At 43.3% G+C, this 27,515-nt stretch overlaps 1 protein-coding gene across 1 annotated transcript; it reads right to left on the bottom strand.

Moving 5' to 3' along the window:
* On the bottom strand, positions 1-25,888 carry LOC142949410 (ras and Rab interactor 2-like). Its single transcript, XM_076091037.1, has 13 exons — positions 25,752-25,888; positions 20,520-20,615; positions 15,830-15,924; positions 15,395-15,593; positions 15,197-15,311; positions 13,765-13,837; positions 13,468-13,559; positions 8,190-9,611; positions 4,519-4,601; positions 4,048-4,273; positions 3,570-3,701; positions 1,622-1,785; positions 1-1,242 (listed from the first exon to the last, which is right to left on the bottom strand). The coding sequence occupies exons 2-13, from the start codon at positions 20,577-20,579 to the stop codon at positions 916-918; spliced, it is 2,988 nt and encodes a 995-aa protein (XP_075947152.1). The 5' UTR covers positions 20,580-20,615; positions 25,752-25,888; the 3' UTR covers positions 1-915.
* Positions 25,889-27,515: the final 1,627 nt, after the last annotated feature.

Raw genomic sequence — 27,515 nt, forward strand, 5'->3', positions numbered from 1 at the left:
ACAAATGGTTCATTTGACTTTATACATCAAACCACAAAGACACACATTCCCCTACATCACAACCTTCTGTTTAGACCTGTGCTGTCAAAATGGACACTTCTTCCAAAAATAATGTAGCAAGAAGTCCGCTTTGAGCTCTCCATAACAAATTATAGAAACAGTGTTGTTTTAAATGGACTTTCAAGATATAAATCCAAGTCTACTATCGAGTCCTGTACAGAAATATTAAATCAGAATACAAATCTTTAGTGATGGAAAATTTGAATATAAAAATATTTCTACACGGACATACAAGCTACAATTGACCAGCAATTGCAGAAAATATACATAAGAGCAATAAAAAAACTACTTTTACAATAGTTCATTTGACTTATTAAATCAACGTTTTAGCATGACGTTTTTATCTGGGTCATTTTGATGAAAGCTGACTAATCCCTGGATGATAGCTGAAAGCTTTCAGTAGCAACACACTGTATGTAGTATGTTCAATTCCTTTTGAAGGGACCCGAGACAACAGCAATTAAGGCAAACGTTGGTTACATAACATGCAATATTAAACCTCTGCTTTAAGGATAGCATACATGTCCAAGAAACCTTTCACCTCCATTATAATACTTCACATACTCATAATCCTGCAAACCAGCCTCTAAACACGATCTGATACCACCTCACCTACTTCACATTCTTTTTGACCCAAACTGAGCCACAGTCTTGATCCTACCCCTTGGTGGCTTATTTGCCTTGCATCATATTTTACATTTTATCTCTGCATCAATATGCCAATATACAGCTCGGTTTCTGTTTCCATTCTGACGTCCTCAAAACTATCTACAAAATCTATAAGCACCACCATAATACCACAAAGCATAAGTATTGTTTAGGATCAAGCGCAGCACGCTGTGATAATCTCCGGATCTATTCAACTTGAAGGCAGTTTCCATTGTGCATGATGGCAGGGACACAGAGGTTGAGGTTAGGGACCCTCCTGTAGACAAAGTGGAAGATCTGTGCCCGTGGCCGGCCGTGGAGCTCGGCTTTGATCCGTTGAGGGTATGTGTCCGGGGCCAGCTGCTGGCTAGTGTCCTTGGTGGCCAGAAACAGTGCGAAGGTGTCAGGGTCCGGGATCTTGAACTTGTAAGCGCAGAGTGAGCACACCTCCTCTGTGGTTGTGTACGGGTGGACGATCAGGGTTTTGGCCGTGCAGCCTGTGTCCACTTCCTGCAGGGCTACACGGAGATAGTTCTACAGAGAGGAACAAAAAGCCCTGTGTTAACATTTGGCACAGATGGAAATCTCCACAATGAATGAAGGTCAAGAGTCAAGAGCGCATGCAGAAAAAAGACATGCAGTGATAGCTGTAGAAGAAAAAAAAAACACATGCAGTTTTTTAATGTTCCACTAGAGGGTGCTCTCTAACAAAAAATAAAACTGAACCGTGGCTCCAAGTCCTCATGCTGTGATATTAGTAGAAATTGTAGATTTATTCCCGTTCACTGACGAGGGCCGAAACGCAGCACCGTTCATGCTGAGCGTGACGTTTTTTTTGGTTGTTTTTTTTGAATCGGTACAACTTGGACTCACTGCCTGGATGTTCAAGTCGGGTTCAGGTCAGGCGCGATACCTGAAAGTCGTCCACAGACGGTGCTGAACGTTGGGTGGTTCGCCGTCTGTGCCACTGGTGCAGAGTGTTCCTGGCCTCAGAGCTCAGCACCCGCGCTGCCTGCTCCTCCTGGAAGTTCTTGATGAGGGCCATGGCTCCGTACGCGCTGGTCAGGTAGTAGCCCCCTGGGGGGTGGGTGGGGAGGGTTAGGGTTAGTAATGTTTTGAGGATGGATGGAGAAAAAGAAACCAAACTGAGCTAGTTATGTAGAAATGAAACCAGCGGACATTACATGGGCAAGAGATGAACACTTCCTCCATTGGAACAGAAATTAATCACAACATAATGGACTGAAGCTCTAGGACACACACCACATACATTTGAGCTTACTCTACGTGCCAGACAGGTTGACGCTGATAGGAAAATATTTCATTCTGGGAGGAGTCAGCCTCCTTTTTCCTCTGAACCTGCTCCAGCCCATTCAAATCAAACGCAGACTGGAATGTCCTGCCAATGTCAAAAGGACTTTCCTTCCTACGTCTTAAGTTTCTCAAGCTGATTCACAGAAGCTTCCTGGTGACCTCCACTCAGCTGAGAAGGCCCCGGTACAAGACCTGTGTTCGATGCTACCAATGTAAGAATCACAAAACTTCCAAAAACACTTCAAAATGACTTCATCTACCACAAGAAAAGTCTTCAACATCAGTATTTCTTTAAGCAGCATGTGATAGTAGAACTGTCTTAGGAGTCAGAGGATGTTGCTGGTGCTGATCATGATACTGCAGTAGTAATAGTCATGCCTTGTCTTCACTATACTGCAGTGATCGATTAGGGACATCCCAATGAGCTTAAGGCTGAATCCTTCTACTGTGATACTCTCACAGTAGTTCATCCTCAAAGTGAGGCTGTTTAACTTTTAAAAGAAGATATAACATTCTTCCTCTTAAGAATGAAAACGTGAATTCATAAGCAAGAAAACACACCCATGCTACATTCCACACACTACAGCCTCACTGGGTCTGGTATGAACCCATGCTTATAGTGGCTAATGTTAGCTAGCTTCCAATAAACATTACTAAGTTGACTTAATGACATAGTGTAACCATTATTCTGTAAGAGCCATTTGTAGCCTTAGCAAAAGGTTACACAGTTAAACTTGAGCCACAAAGCTAACACAGAACCAGTGTACAACAGCTCAAACTGGAAAGGAAAGATCCAACACTAGTGGAAGTGGAGGAAAATCAAACCGGTGTTTATCCCCTGCACTTTCACATGGTAAAAGGAGAGTTTCTGTGGTTCTTCTTTGTGCTCTGTCCTTATCAGGGTCAGACCTTTCTGTAAGTTCTAAAAATAATCGTTTAACCTTTTGGGAAATACACTTATTTGCTGTCTTTCTGAGCGTGAGATGAGAAGAGCAATGTCCATCTCATGTCTGTGTGTCGAGTACAGAGCAGAAGCTAGCATGTCGTTAGCATAGCCCAGCAAAGACACAAGACAAGTTAACAAATATGCCTCCCGTGGATGGATTAGGGAACGGGACTGCCGGGCACAGGCCCAGGGGCCAGCCCCTGTTGAATCTTGTGTGTTTGTATAATTGTCAATTTGTGGTTTTGGAGGGAGCTACCTGGTGAAACTATTCCAGCACTCCACACTTCTTATGTCACACTCTCAAATAATAGAGATATAGCATGCATCTCACCCTACATTACTTTCAATATAAAAGTTTAAACAAAATACAACTTGTTATTTTGAGAGCTTCAGAGGTTTTAGTAGTTTGTTTGCTGTCTCCTCCTGCGTACAGTCTCTACTCTAAGCTAAGCTAAATACACCCAGCCCTGTACTAAATGAACAGCTAGTACAATATTTGGCCTTGTACCCTCCTCTCACGGTGTATTGTGTGTTTTCTCTCAAGTGTTACATACCAAGAAGGTCATGGATGAGTGATATGGAGCAGACCAACAGGACCTACCCTCTCCTTGCAGCAAAGACGGGTCCAGCAGCTCCATCATGTACTGGATCTCTGTGTCCAGCTGAGGCATGTCACACTGAGCCACCACATAAGTCAGCATGGGCAGGAAGTCATCGGCACCGAACATCCTCCCTGGTAGGAAGCAGACGCAGAGCGGTGAGGCAGATACAAAGGTCATCGCTGTAAACGCAATCTGAACCTAAGGCTGAAGAATCTGGTTCAGAAGAGGAGACTTCCTCTGTTTGCTCTCACTGAGATTTCTTCCTTGTTTTTGTTTTTGCTGCTCCGATGCTAGGTTCAAAGCACAGAGGATGTCTTATGCTGTACTGATTGTAAAGCCCTTTACAAGCCCTTGTATAGCCCCGCATTGTGATGCGGGGCTATACAAATAAATTAGTTTGAGTTCAAAATGCTTGACTTGCAATATTGGTTTTATTCTCAGGCTTTCTGTCACATGCAGGGTAGCAATTCTCCATACCTGAGTTATCCTGCATGATGGTATAGATGAGTTTACACACACGCAGCAGCAATGACACCTTTTTCTCGGGAGAGTACATCTTCCTCATGTTTAGGAACTTGTGGCGGATCTTCTCGATAGCCTCGGGGTTGGGAGGCACGGCTCCGTCCACCCCTAACTCCTGCGGCCTCTTGGTCTTAGCCACGGCCAGGTTCTCCCTCAGCTGCTGCAAAGCTCCGCTGCTCACCTGTAGAGAGCCACAGACCAACCAATATGCTTACTTTACCCAGTCGACCAGTAAAGAACAGTTCTTTTTAATGTCTCTTATCGCCTCTTTTGGGGATTTGATAATTTTTTTTTTTGAACATTGTGATCCTTCTCAAGCTAAGAACATATCCTTTTCTAATGAGCGTGCACTAGTGAATTTATGATATTGTGAAATGGGATGGTAGAGTAACCCTGCCGGAGAACAGGATTCCACTTATCTCTTACCTGGAAGTCATGTAAAGCCGTCTCGATCACACTCCTCAGAGGCTTTAGGACACACTTGTGCATGGCCTTCTCTAGCACCTGGTCTGTAGAAGATGGCACACACACACACACATACACACACCACGTTATCGCAAACCAATAGATCAAGAAATCATTAAGGAGGAATGATGGAGAAACTTTTGCACCTGAAAGTGCATCATGGCCTCTTGAGTGAGACCAGCGAGGACACATCACACTAAACTGAAACTGCTCTGTCAGCTACTATAAAAGTTAGAAACACAGCACTGTTTGGTCACCTGAACACTGAATCACATATAAATAAATACACACACATATAAAGCACAATCAAGACGTTGTACAAAGTCAGCTGACGGCCCAGCCCAGATCATCACAGTGGTATATTCAGCTCTGAGAACCTAAATCTCCTCAGCCGATGGTATACAACTATGTCTGTGCTAAGTACACTTCATCATGTTCCACTGTGGGACAGTTACAGAGCATCACAGTGAGGAGGCCGTGGGCTTATTTAGGGAGAAGACTGTCTTTCTTTCATATCAATCTTGTTGTCAACAAATGCCATGAAAACACCAACAACCAACCACCTATTCCTATTTTCTAACGTCTCCGTCCTGTCCGTGTCCCTCAGCCTCCGGGACTTTCATTCCTGCTGGACATGTAAATCCACGAAAAGGGGTCGCATATAGTTTCATTTGATTAAAAAAAGGCCAAGTCCTCATTGAGCAAACATAACTGAACAGGAGCAAACCAAGCCAGTAGCATCTGTTTCTAGAAAGGTATACATTCACAAAAAAAGACATTTCATAGAAATGTAGCAGATCAAATCTGAACACTTTCACTTCCTGGTTTGAAACAATCTTAAAAGGACCAGTGTGCAGGATTTAGTGATGACTGCTACTCCCCCGCCTACAGTGGCCTTCAGGGGCATTCATACCACCAAGTCCAAGCTGCCACTTCAACTTAACAACGGGACAGTCTCTCTCCAGAGCCAGTGTCTGGTTTGTCCCTTCTGGGCTGCTGTAGAAACATGGAGGTGTATCATGGTGGACTCTGTGAAGAGGACCAGATGTAGATATAGATGGCTCATTCTAAGCTAACAAAAACACGAGGACTCTTAGTTTCAGATTGATTTAAACACAAATGAAAACATAGTTAGGAATATTAACACATTTCTGCCAATAAATACCCGTAAATGCTACACACTGGAACTTTAAGCAACAAAAGTGATAAATAACTAACCTCAAAGTCTGACCTTCACCAGTCATATTTGTTTTTACGTGTTCTTTGAAGAGTTAAAGAGTGTGAGATTTATCGGGTCTCAGCTCCAGTGCGACCGTGACGAATCCAACTTGGAACTCTATTAAAAAGTATAGCATTCATTCAGCTAGACCTCCACAATGACTCCATCTGTACCTCCCACCTACACACATGGGCTTCAAATACTCTCCTGCCTACCTCAACTATGTACAGCATGTTGCATTTACACAACTGTGTCTTGTTGTTCACTTGCAGCACTGACACAGCTATTCACGCACAAGCATCCCCAGCCTCCAGGCAGAGTTCATGCAATGAGCTCCACACAACCAACTGCACGCTTTGCAACAGCATGAACAGGCGAGCGTGCACAAACAAGAATCCTGATCTTGTGGAGAAATGTCTGACTTTATGGTGAGTCACGGGGTGAATGTACTGCACTTACACACTATAGCATGAAAGCCTCCACACTGTGTGTGTTGTGGGTCGCCTGAGGTAAGGGCTCTTTACTGCACAAGACTAATACATCTGAAGTGAAGAACAAGGGGAGGCCTGAGGTGTTTACAGAGGCCGGAGAGACCCCACTGATCCTCATGTGTCCACAAGGAGCAGCACAGAGGCTGCTAAGGACACACGGCATGTAGGCACACACACGCACACACACACACACACACACACACACACACACACACTCTTTATGACTGTAGACTTCCTGATTCCCCCCAGAAAGGCTCACTTCCTTTGTATATTGAGCAATGTTTGTTATTGGGCTCATTCTCGACTACAGCCTGTTCAAAGTCTTCCTCAACTTCAATAAACTGTGGGGGACCCTGTGATAAACAGTGTGTACACACAGACACACGGACACACAACAACATACATACCAACAAACACTATAAGAGAAAAGCACTAGAAGTAATGAACACAGAATTCTGCAGTTTTCTGTTTTACGTCCCGCAAACAACAGCTTTCCTTTTCCTTCCCATCCTTCCTCCGTTTGTTCCTCCATGGCCATGAGTTAGGGTGTGTTCAGACAGGTATACAGCCTCACTCAAAAGGTCTGGACTTCCAGCTCCCCCTTTCACTACAAACACAACATTTCTTTCCCCCCAATGTCAGACTTTCAGCCGTAACCTTTCTGTAAACACTCAGAGCCCAGACGTCAGCTCGGCTCCACTTCTCCTTTCTCTTGAAGCTATTCTGTGGGATTGTAGCTTGCCGTCCAGACTCCCTGCTAGCTGCTCGTAGCTCACAGTTTTGTTTTGTTTTTCCATCGAAAAATGAATAGCTGTAATTTTGACACACCTCTAACCATCTATCAATTAGGCCTCTGGTAGATTTCTCTCATGATAGTGCCTTTAAAATAGTTTGGAATTCCAGTTCAGCCCAAACTGTTATTGAAAAACTTGATTCCTATTTCCATAGTCTCTTTATAAAGAAATTGTGACATTTAATGTGCGTATCTGTGGTCTGTCGGCACAACCAGAACGGATCAGTGCTCCGTCTCTGAACAAGGCTTTGCTGTTATTGTTTACAATGAACAAGGGACGTGAGATGAGTGCAAAGACACACTTACATATTCATGCAAATACTCAAGTGCACAATAATCTGATTGGAATGAAACGTCCCTTTGATAGAGCTGCTCACGCCTGCAAACTTTATTTTTATAATCATCATGACCTCAATGGAACAAAGCAACAACTTTGATACTGTGAATTTAGAAAGAGGGATTCAATCCCAATAACGCAACAGTACTGTTTTCTTTTTCATTTTCCATGCAACTAAAGAAGCCAACGATCACAAATGTTCAATAAATGTTGCTTTAATAAACAGTCAACATATCTGCCAGCTTCCAGTACTCAGTGCTGTGGAGACACATTTCAGTGAGGACCAACATTAGGTTTAATACCAAGCAGGCCTAATTAACATACAATTAAATGAAATGTATGCTTTTTTTTTTTTTTTTTTTTTAAATAAGCCTCAACTACGCTGTAAGGTTATGGCAACCAACAAGAGCCAAGAATTACTCGTTGGGGCACAGCACACTGGCATTTCTGAAACTCAACACCGGTAATGAGGAAGGCTAATTTGGAAAACTTCTAATAGTGTGTCTCAAGGCAATGACAAGCCTGGGCACTCACTGAACGTCATCAATGAATCAAGTCGCCCAGAAATACTTTTCTGAAGCAGCACTGAAGACATTTTACTTCTCAAATGATACTGGAAGGAAAACATGAAGATAAGTGAATGCTGTCAGTGATGGGATATCTAAAAAATGACACACCTGTGCCCACGCATGCAGACGCACAAGCTTCACCAAGTCAAGACACACGATCCCGCCACGCAAACAACAAATCTCAAAAAGTTTTAAAGAGTTGCAGCCTTCTTGGCCAACTTACCGATCTGGTCCTCGGGTATAAGTGACTCTATAGGGGGGTCCAGTTCGGAGCTCTGGCCCAGGTAAGCCTTCATCTGTGTCATGAACTGCCTGAGAGTCTGCAGAAAATCCGTCCCTGAGGTGTGACAGCCTCGGTTCTCCTGAACAAAGCTGATGTAGTCCTGGACCAGGGAGCCAAAATATGAGCTTTTGTCCCTGGACAGCTCAGCGATCCTTTTCACCGCCCGTCTCTCGGGGGTCATGAGGGAGCTGAGCATGCCGCTCACCTTAAGGAAGCGTCCCTTCAGGGCCCTGGGGAGGATGAAGGAGCCACCGCTCAGACTAACGCCAACCATTCGCCTCCGTGCTTTGAAGGGCGGACGGTGTCGCATTTCTAGGTCCGTCTCCAGACCGACCCCATAGTCTTCCTCCTCGTCTTCTTCCCCGTCCTCATCGTCTTCACTGCTGTCCTCCACTGGGTCTTGATGAGTAAGGTGTCGGGATGGACTAGGGGCCAGGCCCAGGGAGAATCCAGGAGACTGTGAATATTCCAGTGAGTCAGAGGAGGAAGTGGACATGCTCATGTCACTGAGCCGCTGGCGTCCCCTCTCCTTAGGAGTGGACGGACTCCCAGCGCTCTTCTCCATGAGTACATCAGCAGGGACGGCAGGTGGAGGCTGGCAGGATGGAAGCTTGGCTCGGGACAGAGCCTTGGCAATGGTCTCATCATCCAGGGCAATGTGGCAGCGGTGAGCTTCCAGATCAGGCTTCTTTGGCCTTGGAGGTGGTGGGTTTGTGGGCACAGAGACTGGTGAGCTGGCAGTTTTGGACGGGCTGCTATGCTTGGCACCCATTGATGGTCGAGCGGGAGCCTTGCGCCTGCTGAGCGACGGTTGCTGTCTTGTAGACACAGCAACGGCCTCTGGCATGCTCTTGGGTCTGGTGGTAGCTGCCGGAGGTCCAGGCGGTGGAGGAGCAGGGCGCCGGCGTGGCATCGAGCGGGGGGGAGGAGGGCGAGGGGGAGGTGGCCGTGATTTGCCGTTCAGTTTGATCTTGTCCACGTGCTGCTCGCTACCTCGGCTGCTGCTGAGCGGCTTCACGGGCGATTTCTCTGCATTCTCTAGGTTGTTATCGGACTTGACAGCACGTGAAGGTGGATCGTCCTCACGGCGGTGGTGATGGTTGCGACGAGTCTGGAGAAACAGGGGGTTGACAAAGCACAGAGGACCACTGGAATGTCTTCTCTCAAGATGAAAGGAAGGTGGAGGAGCGCCGGACCGCAGGGTCGGGGGTGCACTGTCGCAGTGAGCCCCGGTGTGTCTCAGCCGTGACCCCTCGACCTCCCTGTTCCTGTTAGTTCGCTGGGGGCTGAGGGTACGGCTCAGAGGGCGACAGGGACGGGGGGAAGGGCGCCGCTGACTGCACAGGGCAGAGTCCCAGAAGCCTGTAATAGAGACACGGACATATTAACTATCTGAAAGCTAGACACATAGCCTACCTCTCCTCGGACAATTCAAGGCTCAGAGTGTTCAAATTAAAAGATCAGTTAAAGAAAAAGGTGAAAAAGCACAAAAACAGCATTCTCAACTACTTCTCACCAACAGCTCAGACTTTTCTTTAAAGTTTCCCTAAGTTTTTCTCTTTGCCGGTCTTTGGTCTTGCTGGTGGCAGAAGCGCGGTGAGTTCAGCCCGTGTCTCTTGGCTCGCATTCACAGGGTGCACACCCAGAGACAGAGAGAGGGAGTCGCCCATGCTAATCATAGAGTGGGAGGGCACTGCACACACACGGCACGCAGCTCCAGTTCCTCCACTCCTTCTTCCTGCTCGGTTTTCCTCTCTCTTGCGTCTATGCGCTACTGAGTAGTTGTAGGACAATGTTCCGTTGTTAAATGAAGCTATTGTTATCCGCAAACCTCATTTAAATGATATTCTGCCTTTTTTTTTTATATCGACAGAACAAATGGAAGACATGTGCACTAATTTTGGTGTTTCTGTGTGCTGTTCCACTGAATCCATCCATTGTGTTCAGCTATATGGCATGGCAGTCCTCACACTAACACTCTCAGCTTTAATAACAACTTGAAAATAAATACTATATTGTAGCATGAAGATGTACATACAACACAATGATTTAACCACACTGAAAAGAACAGGCAACAAATCATGCCACTCCAAAATATCTATGCAGGGATTGCATCATAAACCCAGTGACGACAGTTTCCGTGGAATGGAAAAAGGAAACGATACTCTTGCATTCCTGTGGCCATAAAGAAGCTGTTATTCATACCTGTTATAGTACCTCAGCGTCTGGAGACTGAAATCTGTGCGTGGTCTTCATACTGGCCCATTTCAACAATGACCACCTGACACTGTAGAGTCTGTCTGCAGAGTAGACAGCAGGCAGCCCACTCCAAATAGCACATCTACAACTGACTGTTCCCTTTAATTTATGTTAACATTTATCTGTGATGTTTGACTGAAAAAGAACATACAATAAATTCTCAGATCAAAGCTGGTGTTCAAACAATGGCCGACTTTAGACAACGTGTTAACATGAATTAAAAGCAAACAGCATTAACAGCACATTAAAAAGGCAGCAGATCAGAAAACAGTAAGGCTCATTGCTACAACATAAAAAGGCATACATATAAAGGACGGTCGCACAGACATGAGCCGACGTGGAATCGTGACTAAGAAAAGCTTCGATATTTTAAACTCCCGTGCGGGGAAACCACCAATATTCTCAAAGCTCCTCAAAGTTCGCCATTTTCTGCGCCCATCCACGTCTGCGTAGTTAGAAAATATTGGATGTGCACAAATGTGTCGGATTGCAAACAACCAGGTGGGAAAGTATAAATGTTGCCTTTAAACCAAGAACATAGTTAGCAGAACACTGGCAGAGAGCAAAAGACATTTTCACAAATCCCTTACAAATGAACCTCAGTTACAAAATCCACTGCATGTGTCTATTAGCGCTGATCGTTGTGAATTGGCTTGTTTTTGCAATGAGGCTCATTTGCACAGACCAAATGTATGCATATTACCTGATTTAAATACATGCAGAAAGAACAGGACCACTGAGTCTTTCTTTTTATTGTTACAACTCACCCCTCTGCTCGCCTTAGCTGATGTACAGCTGAGGCTGATGGGAATGTCATTAGTTTTGCATTTAGTCATCAACCCACATACACTCTGTGATGACTGTGCTAGAAAAGTTACGATACATCCCAAGGAGACATGAACATGAAGAGATTCAATGTCAGTCCGGATCAAAATGGTGGACCGACTCAACATTGCCATCCCGTAAGTCACACTGCTATTTTGGCTACAACCTAAGTAAAGTCCTACTCTCATGAGAAATAGATTTTTTTATGATCAACAACAGGAGATACTAAGTGCCTCAAACAACACCCCTGAAAATCTGTTGCAAAGTCACTGCAATATTCATTTGTCTCGGTTTGTAACATGTGTTTGTGTTTCACATGTGTGTGCCCAGAGTCCACAACATACAATATGACAGTCTGCTTTAAGGCTTTAAATAGAAGCATTCCAGTGGAGGTGGGAGTTTCCTTTAATGACTGTATAAGTTAGCTATGGGAGGCCCACAGGCTGGCTCGAACTCCTTCACATCAAACGGAAGAGAGCTGCAAAGACACACCTACTAAAAAATGTGACATATGTGGATTTCCGAACAACTACCTCACATGCTGTTCCGAGAGCAACAACAACAACAACCTTATTCATTCTGGCTTACAGAAGCTCCTCCTCAACATTCAACTCTTCCATATTTTTTTTAATCAAGCCACGGGTTTGTGCCATGGGTTTGTGTGTCCAAGAAATGACATGGAATCCACCAGCTCTATGTATGGCTCAAAACACACAGCCACATTACACCCACATCCATACATAGGAGAGCAGCTTTTCATGTTTGTCACTAGGTCTATGTGATGTCAGCACTCACACTTAGTGTAGCTTTCCACTCGCCACTCCCTCCTCCCCCACAATAAGCTCTGAGCTATGTCGAAGGCTCTACTGTATGAAGCTGACTCACTGCAGATTCGCAGAGCTGAGACTGGAATAACTTTGAGAGATGAAGTGACTCAATCTGCTGTGAAACCGGACCTGAATGCTCAGCGAAGGAATACACAAATACTGGCTGCTTTGTCTCTGTTTGCCTGCTTAGTCGACTGAATGTTAGCATGTTGTAGCAGGTGTGGCTCTCGCACACAGGCACCATTAGGTTAAAGATAATGTACTGTATTAAAGTGCAACACTGCTGTTTTAAGCTTGTATACTTTAGCCACTTTACTTGATGTTTAAGAAATAATACAACATGTTGTCAAATAGATTTATTCAATTTCTATCCGAGAGTTAGATGAGAAAGTTTGTATCAGTAATTCTCCTGCGCTAACATTTTAGCAACAGAGCTTTTGTTCCCTGTAAAGGTTTCTTTTTGGGGGGGTTCCTGTACTGATGTGAGGGTCCTGGGACAGAGGATGTCGTATTTGTACAGATTTGTGATTTGGGGATCTATAAATAAAGTGAATTGAATTAATTTGTACACAAACAGAAATGTAAAAATGACAATTGGTAACTATTCAATGAATATAAATAATTGTATCAATCTGCCCAGCATTTCTTTTCACAGTCTGCTATAGTGTGGGTTGCCAGATAAGGTCCGTGTGTGGAGGTTTCAGTACAGGGCTCTGTACAGACACATTGGTAGAAAACCTGGCAGCTGTTGTTCGTCAACAAATAGTCACTGCAACTAACTCAACATCACACTTTGTGCATTTATTTTCATGTAGTAACTAACTAAAACATGTGTTAATAGGAGCTTTAGAAGTGCTGGTAATGCACATTTAATAATTAGAGAGAACCAGGCTAGCTGCCTCCCCCTGCTTCAAGTCTTTATGCTAAGCTAGGCTAATCACCTCTCATCAGTATATTAAGCAGTATATTAAGACACACAAGCCACATCAAGCTTCTCTTCTAACGATCTTCTCATTCAAATTCCTAAAATGTTGAACCAGTCCTTGAAGTTTGAAAAAAAACAAAAAAAAAAACTCAACAGAATGTTCACTTTGATGGATTACCGTTCTCAGACAGATTTTAAGTCTCTGCAGTTTGTTGCCAGTGTGAAATGAATGTAAATAAATGGCTGCCTGAACAGTGAGAAATCAATCTAAAAGCTGTAGAACTCTTAAAAATGCTTAACTGAAGCTGGTTTATATCTAAAAACTTGCAAAACCACCAGTATGGTTGTTTACTTGACATAATAAAATAATCAATGAGGCTACCTGCTCCCAGCTGAGCCACCTCCTCCAGTTCTTTCTGAGTCTTAGCCGATGCAATGGCCTCTGGGAGTTGGAGTGTGAAAGGCAGGACATCCCTAAGTGAAAGATGAACAATAAATGTGACCGAGAATAAAGATTAGAAATACAATATCAGAAAGAATGAGAAAATGTTGATACACTTCAGTATGTTTTGTGATACTGTATCGATTGATTTTTAATGAATACTTAAAAATATATATTTGTATGTTGACACAGAAGAAAACTCAGAGAAGCTGGGGATCGGATGGATGGAGTGTTTACCTGCTAATACAGTAGAAGGCCACCAGGCGAAACAGATCTGCAAAGCTGATCCCAGATTCCTCGAGAGAAAAGGCTGCGAACAAATGAAATGTTTCCAGACTGAATTACAAGAGGGGATGATCAAGAAAGTGAGTTCCTTCACTCTGCTCCAGACTTAATATCTCAAATACTGGATGAATTGTTGAGAATTTTTGTACAGATGTTCAAGGACCTCAGAGGATAAACCCTAATTGCTTTGGTGTACTAAAAGAAAAGACAGGGATCACAAGAGGGTTGACAGTTTTGCTTTTTACTGTCAATATGCCGTGAAATTTGGTAGAGATATTCAGGGTTTGTAAGGGATGAGGTGCCTTTTTATGTAGCGTCACCAGGAGGTCAAATTCTTCAATTATCCTCTAAGATACTGTATCTCCACATCTATACTGATTGGCACAACATTTGGTACAGATCCTGGTTCCAAGAGGAGCAGTGGAATTTGGTACAGACAGTAGCAGGGTTCAAACCCCTCTTCAGCAAACACACTCACTGTTTCAACAAGGCACTCCTACATCGGCTCTTTACTGTACAGTACCAATAAGTGACAATACCTTTGCTTTGCTTTGGAGCTGGCTAATCTGAGACTTCTAAATTTTCTGATATGAATTTGCATAATTTAATTTCTACATAGAGCAACTATAAAGACAGCATTTACCCTTCCCAATGTGATATTTAAGCATCGCTGTGCTTGTTAGTGAGCAGCCTTAAAAGGACTGGTGATTTGTATTGGTTAAAAGTTTAGTTCAAACAGTCGGTACATGGCTAACTTTAAAACAGCAGGCAGTGTGAGAGACCAACTGGAGAGCAGCTGACCCACATCTAAAGGACAAACCCGGCCAAAGGCCGTCCCTCCCTCCTTCCCTCCTTCCCATGTGTGCTGTCATTACAGCAGGGGAAATCCACAGCTGGTGTGTCATCACAATTTGGCACCATCACTGCTCCATGAACTGAATTATTAGAAGTGATAAGCACAGTTACAACCTGAATGACGTTTTTCGCGTGATACGATCATAAGAGTTAACCACTAGAATATTGTTGTTTTTCTTGTATGGCATCATACGTCAACATCTTGACTATCTTCAAGTGCAAGTGTTCCCAAAGTCACACATGCACACAGCTGCTTAGCTACAGCATGTTACCTGTTCAATGTCACTGTTGAGGAAGTGCAAACAAACGTGACCATGACCAAACAGTCACATTCAAATAACAGCTAAGTGCTAGCAGGAATCTACTTTGGACACAATCAGAGGAGCTGACCAGGGAAACGGAAAGACCACAACTGGAGCTCTGTGATCCATCAGGCCATTACAACTTCTGAGTCAACGTGAATTTACTTTTTTAACAAACAATTTTAAGATGATCTGAAAGCCCCCCCCCCCCCCCCCATGTCCCTTACTGTACTGGCTCTCTCTGACAGGGAAGTGGCTGACTGGAGTTCCTGACGGATCCTCCTTCAGACGCACAGACAGAACCTTTCTCTGCAGTGCGGCTGACTTCCTGACCAGGAAAACCTTAAAGTTATGAAATATACAATGTTAGACAATAATCAAAAATGAGACGCATTAGCACTTGTATTTGGACGGTAACCCCTCACCCCAGGAGGTTGTCTGAGCAGAATACGACCGGCCTCCTCTTCACTGACGGCCAGCAGCAGCCACACCGGATGGGTTCGACTCAGCCTGTCCAACACGCTCATCCTCCTTCGCAGAGAGTCGTATCCAGAATCCCTCTCACCCCCCTCCCCCCCACAGTGGGGGGACTGGAGGTAAACGCCGCTCACCTCACTCTCCAGCCTGGCAGAGAAACACAGAGAGAGAGAGAGACAGACAGAGAGTGAAACTCTTTTGCCATCTGCTGGTGACAACAAGTACCAATGTGTAGAGGTATTTACAAACACTGGTGAAGGAAGTCAGATTCGACAGAACGCAGAACAAGATGAAGGTGAAACACGGTGTGGCTCATCAAGATTTTCAGACACAATAAAAAACAAGACTAGTCAGGTTGAAGATAGGAGGAAGTGCTGTCTTACCCTCGTAGATCCATAGGCTCTCTGTTGGCTGTTGGAGAGGTCTGGACCATCTCTCTCTTCAGCTCCCCAATCTCCAATGCAAATGTATCAATCAGCTGGAAGCAGACAGAATGAGAGGGGATGTAAGAAGGAGAAGAGGAGAGGGAACAGCAGTAAAGGAAACCGACAGCATTGCTCAAACATAAATTAGAGAGCAAGAGACGGAGGGACTGTGCTGGTCACATCTGGAACAAAGGGCAGGGAAACCGTTTCCTGTGTACCTCATTTCCTTTAGGAAGGAAACATCAAGACAAAAGCATTGTCAAAGAAGTGACCCACATCAACATCCAGAGTGAGAGGTACTGTGTGCAAACACATGCAGAACTCTGGCAGGAAAGCTTGACGGATTGCTCCTCCCGTGTCACGCAGGACTATTTCAGGAGATAATGTGTTGTCGTGTCATCTATGTTTAGCACTAATTAGTCAACGGAGTGAACTGTTAAAATAAAAATGGCATGTAGGATTGTGTCTTTGTACTGTGTTTAGTTTTAGCTAACGTTATAAATACTGATGACAGATGTGGAATGTGTTTCACGATCGCTGAAACAAAGCATACCTAAAACTCTTGTGGTCTGCTGCCCAATGCGAACAGGAAGTGTAATGTAGCCAGTCAGTGAGTTACACTGTGGGCTACAACTTCAGCCCTGTTTTTTCAGTCTACATTTGATTACATTTTGGCAAATTGACACCATTAAGAGTATGCAGAACTAGCTATTAGAAGTTCCTGTTTGCAATGTATCTGCAGATGTACAGACAACAATACTGGATTACTTTGTTCCAAAGATTCTCAGGCAAACTCTGGAGTTATAAGGAGTGTCTTTTTTCTATGGTTTCTATGGAAACCATAGTGATCCATGGTTTTTCCATGGTGATCCATGGATGAAAATCTGCAGTAGATGTATTAATTAAAGAGATAATGGTAACCTCAGGAAGTGAGTGAATAAGTGTTTGATGTCTGAGCTCAGGTTTGACTGAGTTATGAGAGAAGAATTGCGATATCTAACACAAATTGCTGTCATCTGGTAAAAGTACTTCATTGTCTCTTAAGCTGTGTTGTGCTGACCCCTTGTTGATGAAATGAACAAATCAGTGGGACAAACTAGCAAAACTCACTTCCTGTTTCCTCTGGAACACCTGCGTGCACCTGTCCTTTTCTCCTCATGCAGCATATGAGAATACGATATGAGAATCCCCCTCCGAAAAGGACTTGTTAAAAATAGAGTGGAAAAACTGCTCAGCTGTATTAAGACTTCTAGCAACTAATTGCTTCTCATGTTGTTGTTGTTTTTTTCCAGCCTCGTCCACATTCCTGCATCCTACATTGCAGAAATTCCTCAAACACATCCGAGAAGATGTTCACATTTGGGTCAAACAGTGCAATCGAGTTGGCTTCCTAACAGTGCATCTGGATGCAGAGCACAGTATAATGAAGACCACAAATGTGAGGTAATGAAGAGAAAGCATGTCAGTGTGATATTATCAGGCTTCTTTAGACGTGGTAAGCTTTACCCATGTAGTGCAAACACAAAGCATCATACAGAATCACTAGTTTACATTCCAACCAGTAGGAGGCCTCCTTGTCCAAACGGTCTTCCACCAGCTGGGCTCCAGACCACAGCCACCACAGGCCCCTCTGACTCCCCCCTCCTACGACTAAGTGGAGCCAGCTCTGTGAAAGCCTCACACTCTACACAGCATGAGTAGACGGTGTTACTGGAGCCCTTAACACTGTACACTTCAAACACAAACTGAGGACGCTCAATTAGAACCCTGGTGAAGACAGTGACAAGGGTCTATAGACAACTGACCAGCACTATGGATTATTACATACTGGATATGTACCTCCCTTATTTCACCACTGTATCTCTTTAAAGCTCAGGTGAAACAGCTGGACAGAGAATGGAAACTGGTCCAACCTCAATTCCAGCACAGGAATGCTGTATGGGGGGGGGGGCACGGAGTGGGAGGAGCCCAGCAGCGAGAGTTATTAATGTGGCTGTGGAGAGAAGCCTTCTGTGAAGAGAGGGCCATTGAATTATATGAACGACATCATGGAGACTCCTGAGCTAGAAAATGGAAGGTGAACACACATGTTGCTGAGTGATTCAAGCATAGACACACGCCAGAGCATTATTCTTTCAGCTCCTTAAACTTGTGAATGCGTGTGTGTCGAGGTAAGTGATTCTCTGCATGCACTGCTGTTAAAGCCATGGATGGAGTCAACGGGAAACTATGTTTGGTTTTGACACACACACACACACACACACGGTTTCAGAGTTAGTGAGGACGGAAAAAAACGGTAGAGGAAATTAAAAGCCAGACAACTTTCAGTGTTTGTTTCTTAGTTCCTTCTTGATCCTGGTCTAACTCTTTTTTTTTTTTAGCTTTGAAAGTGGGTTTCATTTATTCATCTGCCTAAAACACTGAATTTGTCAAACAACCTGAATGAACTAAGAAGATGCAGCCAGGTGAAAGATCTTCCACTGAGACACAGTGCTCATCACAAGCTTTACGTCTCGTGCTTGCAGGGATTTAAATGAAGAGCACGACTTTTCCTCTTGACCATTACTGGGGCTTCCAACGCACAAGACTGTAGCTGCTTTACATATGTACTGTGATTTATATGGACCACAGTATGGCAACTTATGTGTGCCTATGAAATCCAGATTAGTCATAAGTGATAGATGGATGGAAATTGAAAATTAGTCTGCTCATTAAAGGATTGTTTGAAAAGACTACTAGTGTAGAGTAGCTTTCAAACATTTCACAGTTTTTCAGGATGAAACCTGATTTTGTGGGGCACTGTCTGGGTTGACAAATAAAACAAATCCAACGAGAGCCATACGAATTGTTTACTGAGGTGATTATCATAAAACAAACAAGAAAGATACATTTCTCTTCCATAGTAGATCAATACTCCCATAATCTGTACGATACAGAATAAAGGTGAAATGAAGAGGCAGCTGGCGACCTTGATGCCGACTCAGATGATGACGACAGAACAGCTGCTGTAGCAACACTGGTAAAAATGTATACAGATGTCAACCTCCGCGTCTGAAAAGTGAAGCAATGCTGAACTGTTTTAAACCTGCATTCTCTCTCATGTCCATCAGGGGGCGACTCCTCTGGTTGTATAGAAGTCTATGAGAAAATGACTTTACTTCTCACTTGATTTATTACCTCAGTAAACATTGTAAACATGAGTTTATGGTCTCAATCTCTAGTTTCAAGTCTTCTTCAATACAGCATGATGTTCATTTAGTAACTTATGGTCCATTTAGAGTCTAATAGACCATAAAGCAGAGTATCAAAAGGAACGTAAACAACGACCATGGCTATTGCTAGCACTCACTGTTGTCAAGTTAGCAGCTTGTTTAAGGGGCAGGTAGTTTAGTAGACAGGTAGGTAGAGACAGGCAGGTAGGTTGACATGTAGTAGGTACATAGACAGAGAGACAGGTAGAGATAGGTAGGTTGGAAAACAGGTAGGTAGAGACAGGTAAAGTAGTTAGACAGGTAGGTATGTAGTCCGTCCAATCATTACTTTTGGGCAGAAGGAAACGATTGGATGTGTACCGTCCCTTATGACAGTCACAGCTGATTCATTTCTATTCTATATTTGATCCATCAGGATGTAAATATAATTTCAACAAATGTAACAAACAAAAATCTAAAATACATTGCCCACCCTGGCTTTAATCAACTTTATTTTTCATATTTTGTAATCTAATAAGTGTATAAATTCAATGAGAAGTGTATAATGATTCATGTAAAAAGGTGTAATGAGCTAAAGCTTCAGGCAACACCTTTACCATCAGCATAAACTTGCTGATTACCATTTCAAAAGTAATGACTTGCTGTTTTTTTATACTTTATGTGTATTTGAGTTGTGGAACTCGAAATCAAAACAAAATAAACAAAACAAAATTGTATATTTCGCCATTCTTTCCAGTGTGCAGCTTAACATCAGGCATTCCTTTTGTAAACAATGAGACCCAGCAGAACAAATACGAGCTGCTACTCTGACAAATACTGTTTACTTGACATGAGCCTTGATTAGAGTAATCATGTTATGTAAGTTAGGCAACAAAAATAAGGTCAAATTAGTCAACTCTGTTTAAAATACATCACCTGACTTCTTCATTACTTTTCACACACTGTAAAGTACATCTACAGACTGTTTGCACTATTTGTCCCTGGCAAGACATGAATGATAACCACAGCAGCAGAGAGGAGACACATTTAGCTTCGAGTGGTCGTAGGACTAGAACAGCGCTATACAAGTTCAACTCCATTTACCGTTTTCACAATTTGAAGGTTAGTTGGCTCGCTCCAAGTATTTAGGTAGGCTCTCATTATCATAGTTTCATAAATGTTGCTTTGTTTGACTCACAATTTGTTTAAACTGAAAAGAGGTGAAAGTATAAAGAAACACGGCCGGATCAGCAAAGAGATAAAGAAAAGACAGCTAAAGGGACAGCGATAGAGCACGGTGAAAACAAGAGGCAACACAGTTTTCTTCTGTTCTAAACAAACAAGTATTGAGTCAGAATATCCGAAAAATCCCATTTGATACACAGGAAGTGATGTGTTTTATATTTCAAAGGGATTTTTTGCAAAGTCAGCTACATGAATCATCCATCAGTCCTCACCTTAAAGAAGCTCCCGCTCCTGTCTGTGAGGCCACTGAGGGGGTTAGAGCTGGAGGCCATGTTGTCTTCCTGTCTGGGACAGCGTCAGCAGGAACTCTGTGGGCCAAAAGTATGTTTCAGCTGTGGTGCAACCAGAGGACATTCCTGCTTTGGCCACAGCCAGTAATATGGAGGTGCTGGTCTCCCCCCCCCCCCCCCCCTCCTCTCTCTCTCTTGTAGCTGTCAACACATTTACCTCTTCTTCTCCTTTCATTTTCCTGCCTCCTCTCTCTTTGTTCCGCCCTCGCCCCTTGATCTCAGACAACTGCCTCAATCCTATTTTATCTCATTCCAATCCTAATCCTTAGCCTCTGTCCTCTCATTACCTGTCTCTCCTGTTTCCTCCCTCTCTCACATTTCACTAGACTTTGTTCCCATGTCCTACATACACAATTCATTTTCCATCTTGTCCTCGGTTCCAGCAGATCTGCCCTTCTTTCCCACCATAGTTTATCTCTCGGTCTATTTCTCTATCTGTGTCTATTTAAAGAAGCAAGAACTTCCTTCTTCTCCAACTTCATTTTAGCAAACCACTTGAATCCACCAATTATTTTAATGATAATTGACTCGGTGGTCACTCCCTCCCTCTGTAATTTTACTGATGCCTCACAAGAGATGTGTGAGCAGTTTTTAAACTTTTTTTACAAACAGAATCAAATAACCCCCCCAGACCGTGTTTTACATGTTTGGAGGGATATTCCTAGTTATTTTAGCAATTTTAAACCTGTATCGCCGTCTTGATTTTATCGACTCTTAAACATGCTGTGGTCCAACCTCTTTTAAAGAAACCTAATCTTGATCCCTCTGTTCTTAGCAATTAACAGAGGGATCAAGGTTAACGTCACATTGCTGTAAAGGATGTATCGGATTTATTATCGGATTTATTATCAGATGTATTGAGTAGTTTTACGATACTGGTATCGGTGCACTTCCTTTATTTTTTACAATGCCCCCTGACGTTTTAGCAAGTATTGCAATGAAAGTTGCGCTGACCACAAATGTCGTTATGCGTGCTCGTAGCTCATGAGCCGGCTGTGAAGTCCCACACCACGGTGCTTAAGCGACTATAAACAAGGCCTTAAGCTAACTGGGCTCCATGCTGTCAGAACTGCAGAAAAGAACTCCCACACCTGGGTCATGTTATTGCCCTGAGGCAAACCAGATGAAGTGTGTGTGTGTGTGTGTGTGTGTGTGTGTGTGTGTGTGTGTGTGTGTGTGTGTGTGTGTTCACAGGACAGGAAGGGATGGAAAGAGTGCGGTTGATTTAAATACACTGACTTGGCCATTTATTTACTTACTTAAACCAGAAAGGCTATTCCTTAAAAACAGCTCCACCAGGAAGGAGTCTAAACACTCACTGCTTTTTTCCATGAAATGTTTATTGACGTTCTGTTTGTCAAACACCAGCCTGACTAACAGCCTAACCTCTAATTATAGATTTAGGAGGCTCGCAATAGCAACATGCAAACCTTCAAAATCACACCGATCAAACTTCACATACATACAGTATATCGAGGTTGCCACTGGACTAAAAACCAGACACCAGCCGCGCCCAGCCACAACTTTCCAAAAGGTCAACTGAGAAAAGCCTGTGATGTTTTCTCTGGGCTACTCCCCTTTAAATTAGTACCAGGAACACTGAGCCTGCCAAGGAAGGAGAGGGCAATGTCTCTGCATAACTTCTATTTTTGAGATGTATAAAGGAAGAGGGGGAGGCGAGCAGATGAGCAGATAATAGTCCAATACCACCATTAGAGCAGCACTTGTTGTTGTTGAGTCATGGAGGAGATATGAAAGACAAGCAAAGGGTAAACATACACCGGAAAGCCTGGCTCTAACCAAGACCGTACTACAAACCCCGGACCCTCAGGGGCCCCAAAGGCCTCATGCTCACTGTGTGACAACTAGATAGTGGTATTTACAATTATTGTATATGCTGCACAATAAAGACGATTTTGAACCTGTTTCCCAAGTTGCAACACCTCTACAAGTTGGTAGCTGGTGACTGAATGTCTCTGCAGTGGCCTTTTATGGGAAACATAACTCAAATCTCAATACGCAGACGTGATACACACATAAAGATCAATAAATCAGATGTCTCCTATAGCTTCAGATCTTTCCTAATAATCATTAACAATCAGACTTTCTTCAGTATCCAGTGACCCAGTGAATGTTGTCTGTTTCCGTGGTTCCAGAGTAAACGGGAAGTGCTAGTAGCTGATGCAGCATGGCACAAATGCTCAACTGTAAACAAATGTAGGCTCAAAAACAGAGCTCAATGTGTAGCCAAAAGCCAACTCACTGTCTTCATGGCAACATTATACGTTTTGCTTGCATCCCGCAAAGCATGATGGGAATTGTAGATCCAATGGAGGGATGGAAGAAGTCGTATTTTTGGCAGCTCCATAGCGCACCAACACGGTCTGAATCAATGCATGAAGCGGATATTCAGTCCAGTTAGCAGTTAGCTCCTGTGAAAGCGTTCAGTGCTAACAGTTTACTCTCACACCGGCGGGAACTAGAGTGGCTGCTTTCATAAACCTGCCAGGTTCTCGGTTTCAGGGAGAAGTGGTTTGACCAGAGTTTACTTCAAAATATAAAAGCACGGAAATCACAGACACAAAACAATCTCTCTAGGCCGTTAAAAACAACAGCACCTGAAGGCAGCAGATGGCAACAGTAACTGTCATTTTAAGGTCCCAGTGGACAAAAACAACCTCAGCTCCATAACCCTAGCAAGTACTGACTGAAGTCAGCATTCATTAAAATACCTTGCAGCTGATTCATTTCCACAAAGCAGCATGCAGCTCGGGCTCCGTGTGCCAAAAAGCCTTGGTCTTTCAGTGAAGCTAATCTCTCCAACAGATTCCAAAGCAGCTTAGACGAGGAAATTGTCCCCTTTATTACATATGGATAAACTGAGCAGCAGAGGACGACATGTTGTGTTCAGGTTCAGACGGGTCTCATAGATCATGTGGAGGTGTGTGAACATCTTTGAACCGCTCTTAGAACTTGACAGTGGAATAATTCCTGTGAAATAAACAAGTGAGCGACAGTATGTACTTTCATTCATCTGACTTTTTGGGAGAGTAGGGAACGATATTTTATGTATGCGATTATTTTAAGCACAGATTTAGATTTTACTATTCATTTCATAACTATTGTTATTTGAAATCCAGGGGTCAGGACAAAGTCCCTCAGAAGCGACAGAAGGACTCATTTATTCAGGTTTTTTTACACACAGTAAAAACCCACTAAAAGAAGGCGATGGTCGTTTTTTTTCTCTGGCGTGTCACGTTCAACAACACTGTTGAAAACAGGGTTAGTAATCAGTGAAAGTGTTACGGTGCTTATTTTTTGTATCTTACTTATTCAGTCCCTCTTTTCAACTCTCAAACCAGAGTTGGCGATTGTTGGACTAACGTAGACGGTTTCGATGAGGTTCATTTTGTTTCTGTTGACTGAAACAAAATGACTGTTGTGTCTGACTGGAGTCTGGTGGCTTTGAGGATAAGGCATATTGATTGTATGTTTTGTTTGTTGATAAATTATAATAATCGTCCAAAAATCTTGGACTTCAAAGTGCGTCACATAGCATGGCACTGGAAAAAAAATAGGCTAAAATGATCGTGTGATGTTTCCGTCACTGCTGATCGAAGCCGGAGCCGATTAATAAAGCAGACTACTGCAGAGTCATCTGACCCAGGAATCAATGCTGAGCCTTTGAAGGCAAAAGCCACACGTTGGTGGGTGTTAGCGAGGTTTTAGTCCAGTGGGAAAAGCTTATGTTCATCATTGTTTTTGTTCTAACTTTTGTCAAGGTTTAATTCCACTGTGCGAATTGGTGGAAATTAATATTCCATCAGCATGTGAGGATTTAAGATGCTCTGACTATTTTACTTATTATTAAAGAAAGGTATTATAATATTGTCTGGGAGGGTCTTGTTACGGTATATATATACATGAAAGTGAAACGGTTTAGCCCACCCCGATCATTTTTCCTGATCATTTGTCCCCTAACTGATATAAAACTGCAATATGGGGGGAGGGGGGGTCTAACATGTGTGTCATGCAGAGTAGGGGTCTTCAACGTTTTTCAGGCCAAGGACCCCCAAACTGATAGAGAGATGGAGCAGGGACCCCCGACTATATATAAATTTATAAAATTGTTTTATATTAAACTGGGCCTAGTATCATGTATAAATATACCTTGTTATTGTGCATTCAATACTAAGCTATTCAAATAATACACAGGTTCATATATTCATGTTTTTATTTTAAACATGTGCAAGGTACAGTGAGCAGGGAGGCCGCGCCACTGCCATTTATAAACACCTTGTCAGCTGATACCAATGCCAATATCAACATTGTCTGTCAATTGCATGATAATCATGCATACAAGCTATTCAAATTTACGTTTATATTTTAAACATAAATGTGGAAACGAAAATGAGTGATGGCCTATTAGTGCCACTGCCATGCATAAACATACCTGTTATCTTGCATACAATACTGAACTATTAAAATAACGGACAGATTCATGTTTGGAAAAAAAAAATGTGTCTAATCAACCAAAAGTTTTGCGGACCCCCTGCAGTACCCCCGCGGACCCCCTAGGGGTCGCGGACCCCCTGTTGAATACCTCTGATGTAGAGCCGTGCACATGTATGAAGCTTTATATTGACAGGAAATGTTTGAGGCATTTAGGCCCAATAGCACAGTCTTCTCCTGCACCTGTGATCAGATGCAGCATGTGCTTCTGCAGGAGAAATGGGAGCAAGCAGCATGAAATAAAAAAGATAACAGCCACAGATAATACAAAAGAAGGGGGACAGCATCTGCATCACTCAACATGCAGAGAACTCCCAAAGCTTCCTGCTCAGACTCCAGCTCCTCCTCTCTTCACCAGAGTCTGGTTTTCTGGAGGTGGGTCTGTGGCAAACATTCTCATGTCTCCTGTATCAAAACAACAGCGCTGCTTGGAAAACAACTAAGAGTGAGCAGCAGGTTAGGAAGCGTTGAACCTCCTGTTTCATGTCTCTGCAGAGTCACTGCGCATCATATGAACAGGGACATGCTTCTCTCTGATAGAAAACTAACGCTTCATTTTCAACAGTGTGCATAGATCCACTTTCTCGCTGGTATGAACCAGAGTCCACCAGAGTCCCGCTGCACAAAGACAACTTTACTCACCTTTCTCCGTTGCGCTCCGTTGCGCTCCGTTACGCCGTTCGGTTTGGTTTCGTAGTGACACCGAGGACCCGCTCGGTTACATGGTTTAATGTCGGACAGACAGACCGAGACACCGGGTAGGTGTTACGGACCGAGAGAGATCCAGATGTGGGGGGCGTGGTAATACGACGCCTCTGCCTGATTGGCTGAGGAGGTCGTGACGATTTTTCACCTTGGCTTTACATTTTGTAAAGATGTCCATGAAAGCGTTTTGTATGTGTCTCATTGTTTTTCATAAGCAGCTGATATTGAGAAGCTATGACACACTACAGGTTTTACTGTGGAAATGTTACACAGTATGATATTGAACATCAATAATGTTATCATTAGATAGTGAATACTTAAAATGGTGGTTTAATATTCATTTATCCATGTACACAGCAAGAATCAACTTTTTGATTAATCAGTGCATTATTTAACGCAATACAGTTCGCAATATAGTTTAATCAAACACAATATGTGTGCAGAGTGGTTGTGGTTTGCACGGATATTTATTTTTCCACCATATTCTATTCCTTGAGTGAAGGCAGAGCACAGCGTGTAAAAGGAGACGCAGAGTAAAAGTGTTTACCATTTCTACCACTAGATAGCAGTATAAGTATATTTAGTTCTATATACCTGTGTCTTTGTTAATTGTCTAGGTCAGGGATTCCCAAAGTGTGGTGCAGGGGTGCGCAAGCTGCCTCTAGGGGGTGCACGAGAGGAAAAATGTAATGGTGGTCTAATGGTGCAATAATTAATATTAAATATAATTCAAAAAATGGTAAGTGGGATTTTTCACAAAATAAAAACATGAATTATAAAAATTCCCTTTGTAAGATTTAAATTTAAAATTAAAAACTTACAATTCAATAAATAAATGCACTTCAGCTCTTGCCGCCAGTCTTTTACGTACACACTAGCTAGCCTAGCTTGTGCAGCTAACGTCAGCTAACAGCTAACTTCATTCATCCAGCAACGTTCATGCAAATATGCTAAACTGGCTGAAATCTGGGAAACTGTCAGGTGGGACATCTGAAGCTATCAGTCATAAAAGAGGAGAGGGACAGAGAGAGAGAGAGGAATCGGAGGCGAGAGAAACGGAGAGGTGAGACTGGGAGAAGAAATTGAGCGGGAGTCAGAGAAAGATGAGACGGAGGAGACCGAAAAGGAGGAAGGGATAGCTCAGACAAATCGGGAGCACATAGGCCCATAGCGGAGTCAAGGTGAAAAAATAGGAAACGAGATTGAGCATCAGACTGGGAAAAAAAAGAGGAAATATGATGAAATATGATGAAAAGTATCTGGGTCTGGGCTTCACTTGGATTGGCAATGCAGATTGCCCAAAGCCACAGTGCGTGGTGTGCAGTGAGGTTCTGGCTAACAGCTGTCTGAAGCCCTCTTATTTACATCGCCACCTGAACACCAAGCATGCCAGTGCAAGTCAAAAGCCCCTTACATTTTTTATATCGAAATTGGAGTTACAAAACAGCCAAAAACAACTGCAGTCTCATTCATGTGTTGGGTCTACAAAAAACGCACTACGGGCTTCATATCTGGTCAGTTACAGCAGTGTTTTTCAACCTTTTCTGAGCCGCGGTTCTGTGGAAACCCTCAAGATGGAGTGAAGGTGTGCATCAGTGAGACGACTCCTGTGTGGGTTTTTGTTCATCTTCATCATAGAGAAAAGCTGCTCACACAGGTATGTGCTCCCAAACATGCAGAGCATTTGAGCAGCATGTAGGC

This window comes from Anarhichas minor, unplaced genomic scaffold, assembly GCF_050575085.1.
Source record: "Anarhichas minor isolate MPS153535 unplaced genomic scaffold, ASM5057508v1 ptg000014l, whole genome shotgun sequence".
Taxonomy (NCBI): domain Eukaryota; kingdom Metazoa; phylum Chordata; class Actinopteri; order Perciformes; family Anarhichadidae; genus Anarhichas; species Anarhichas minor.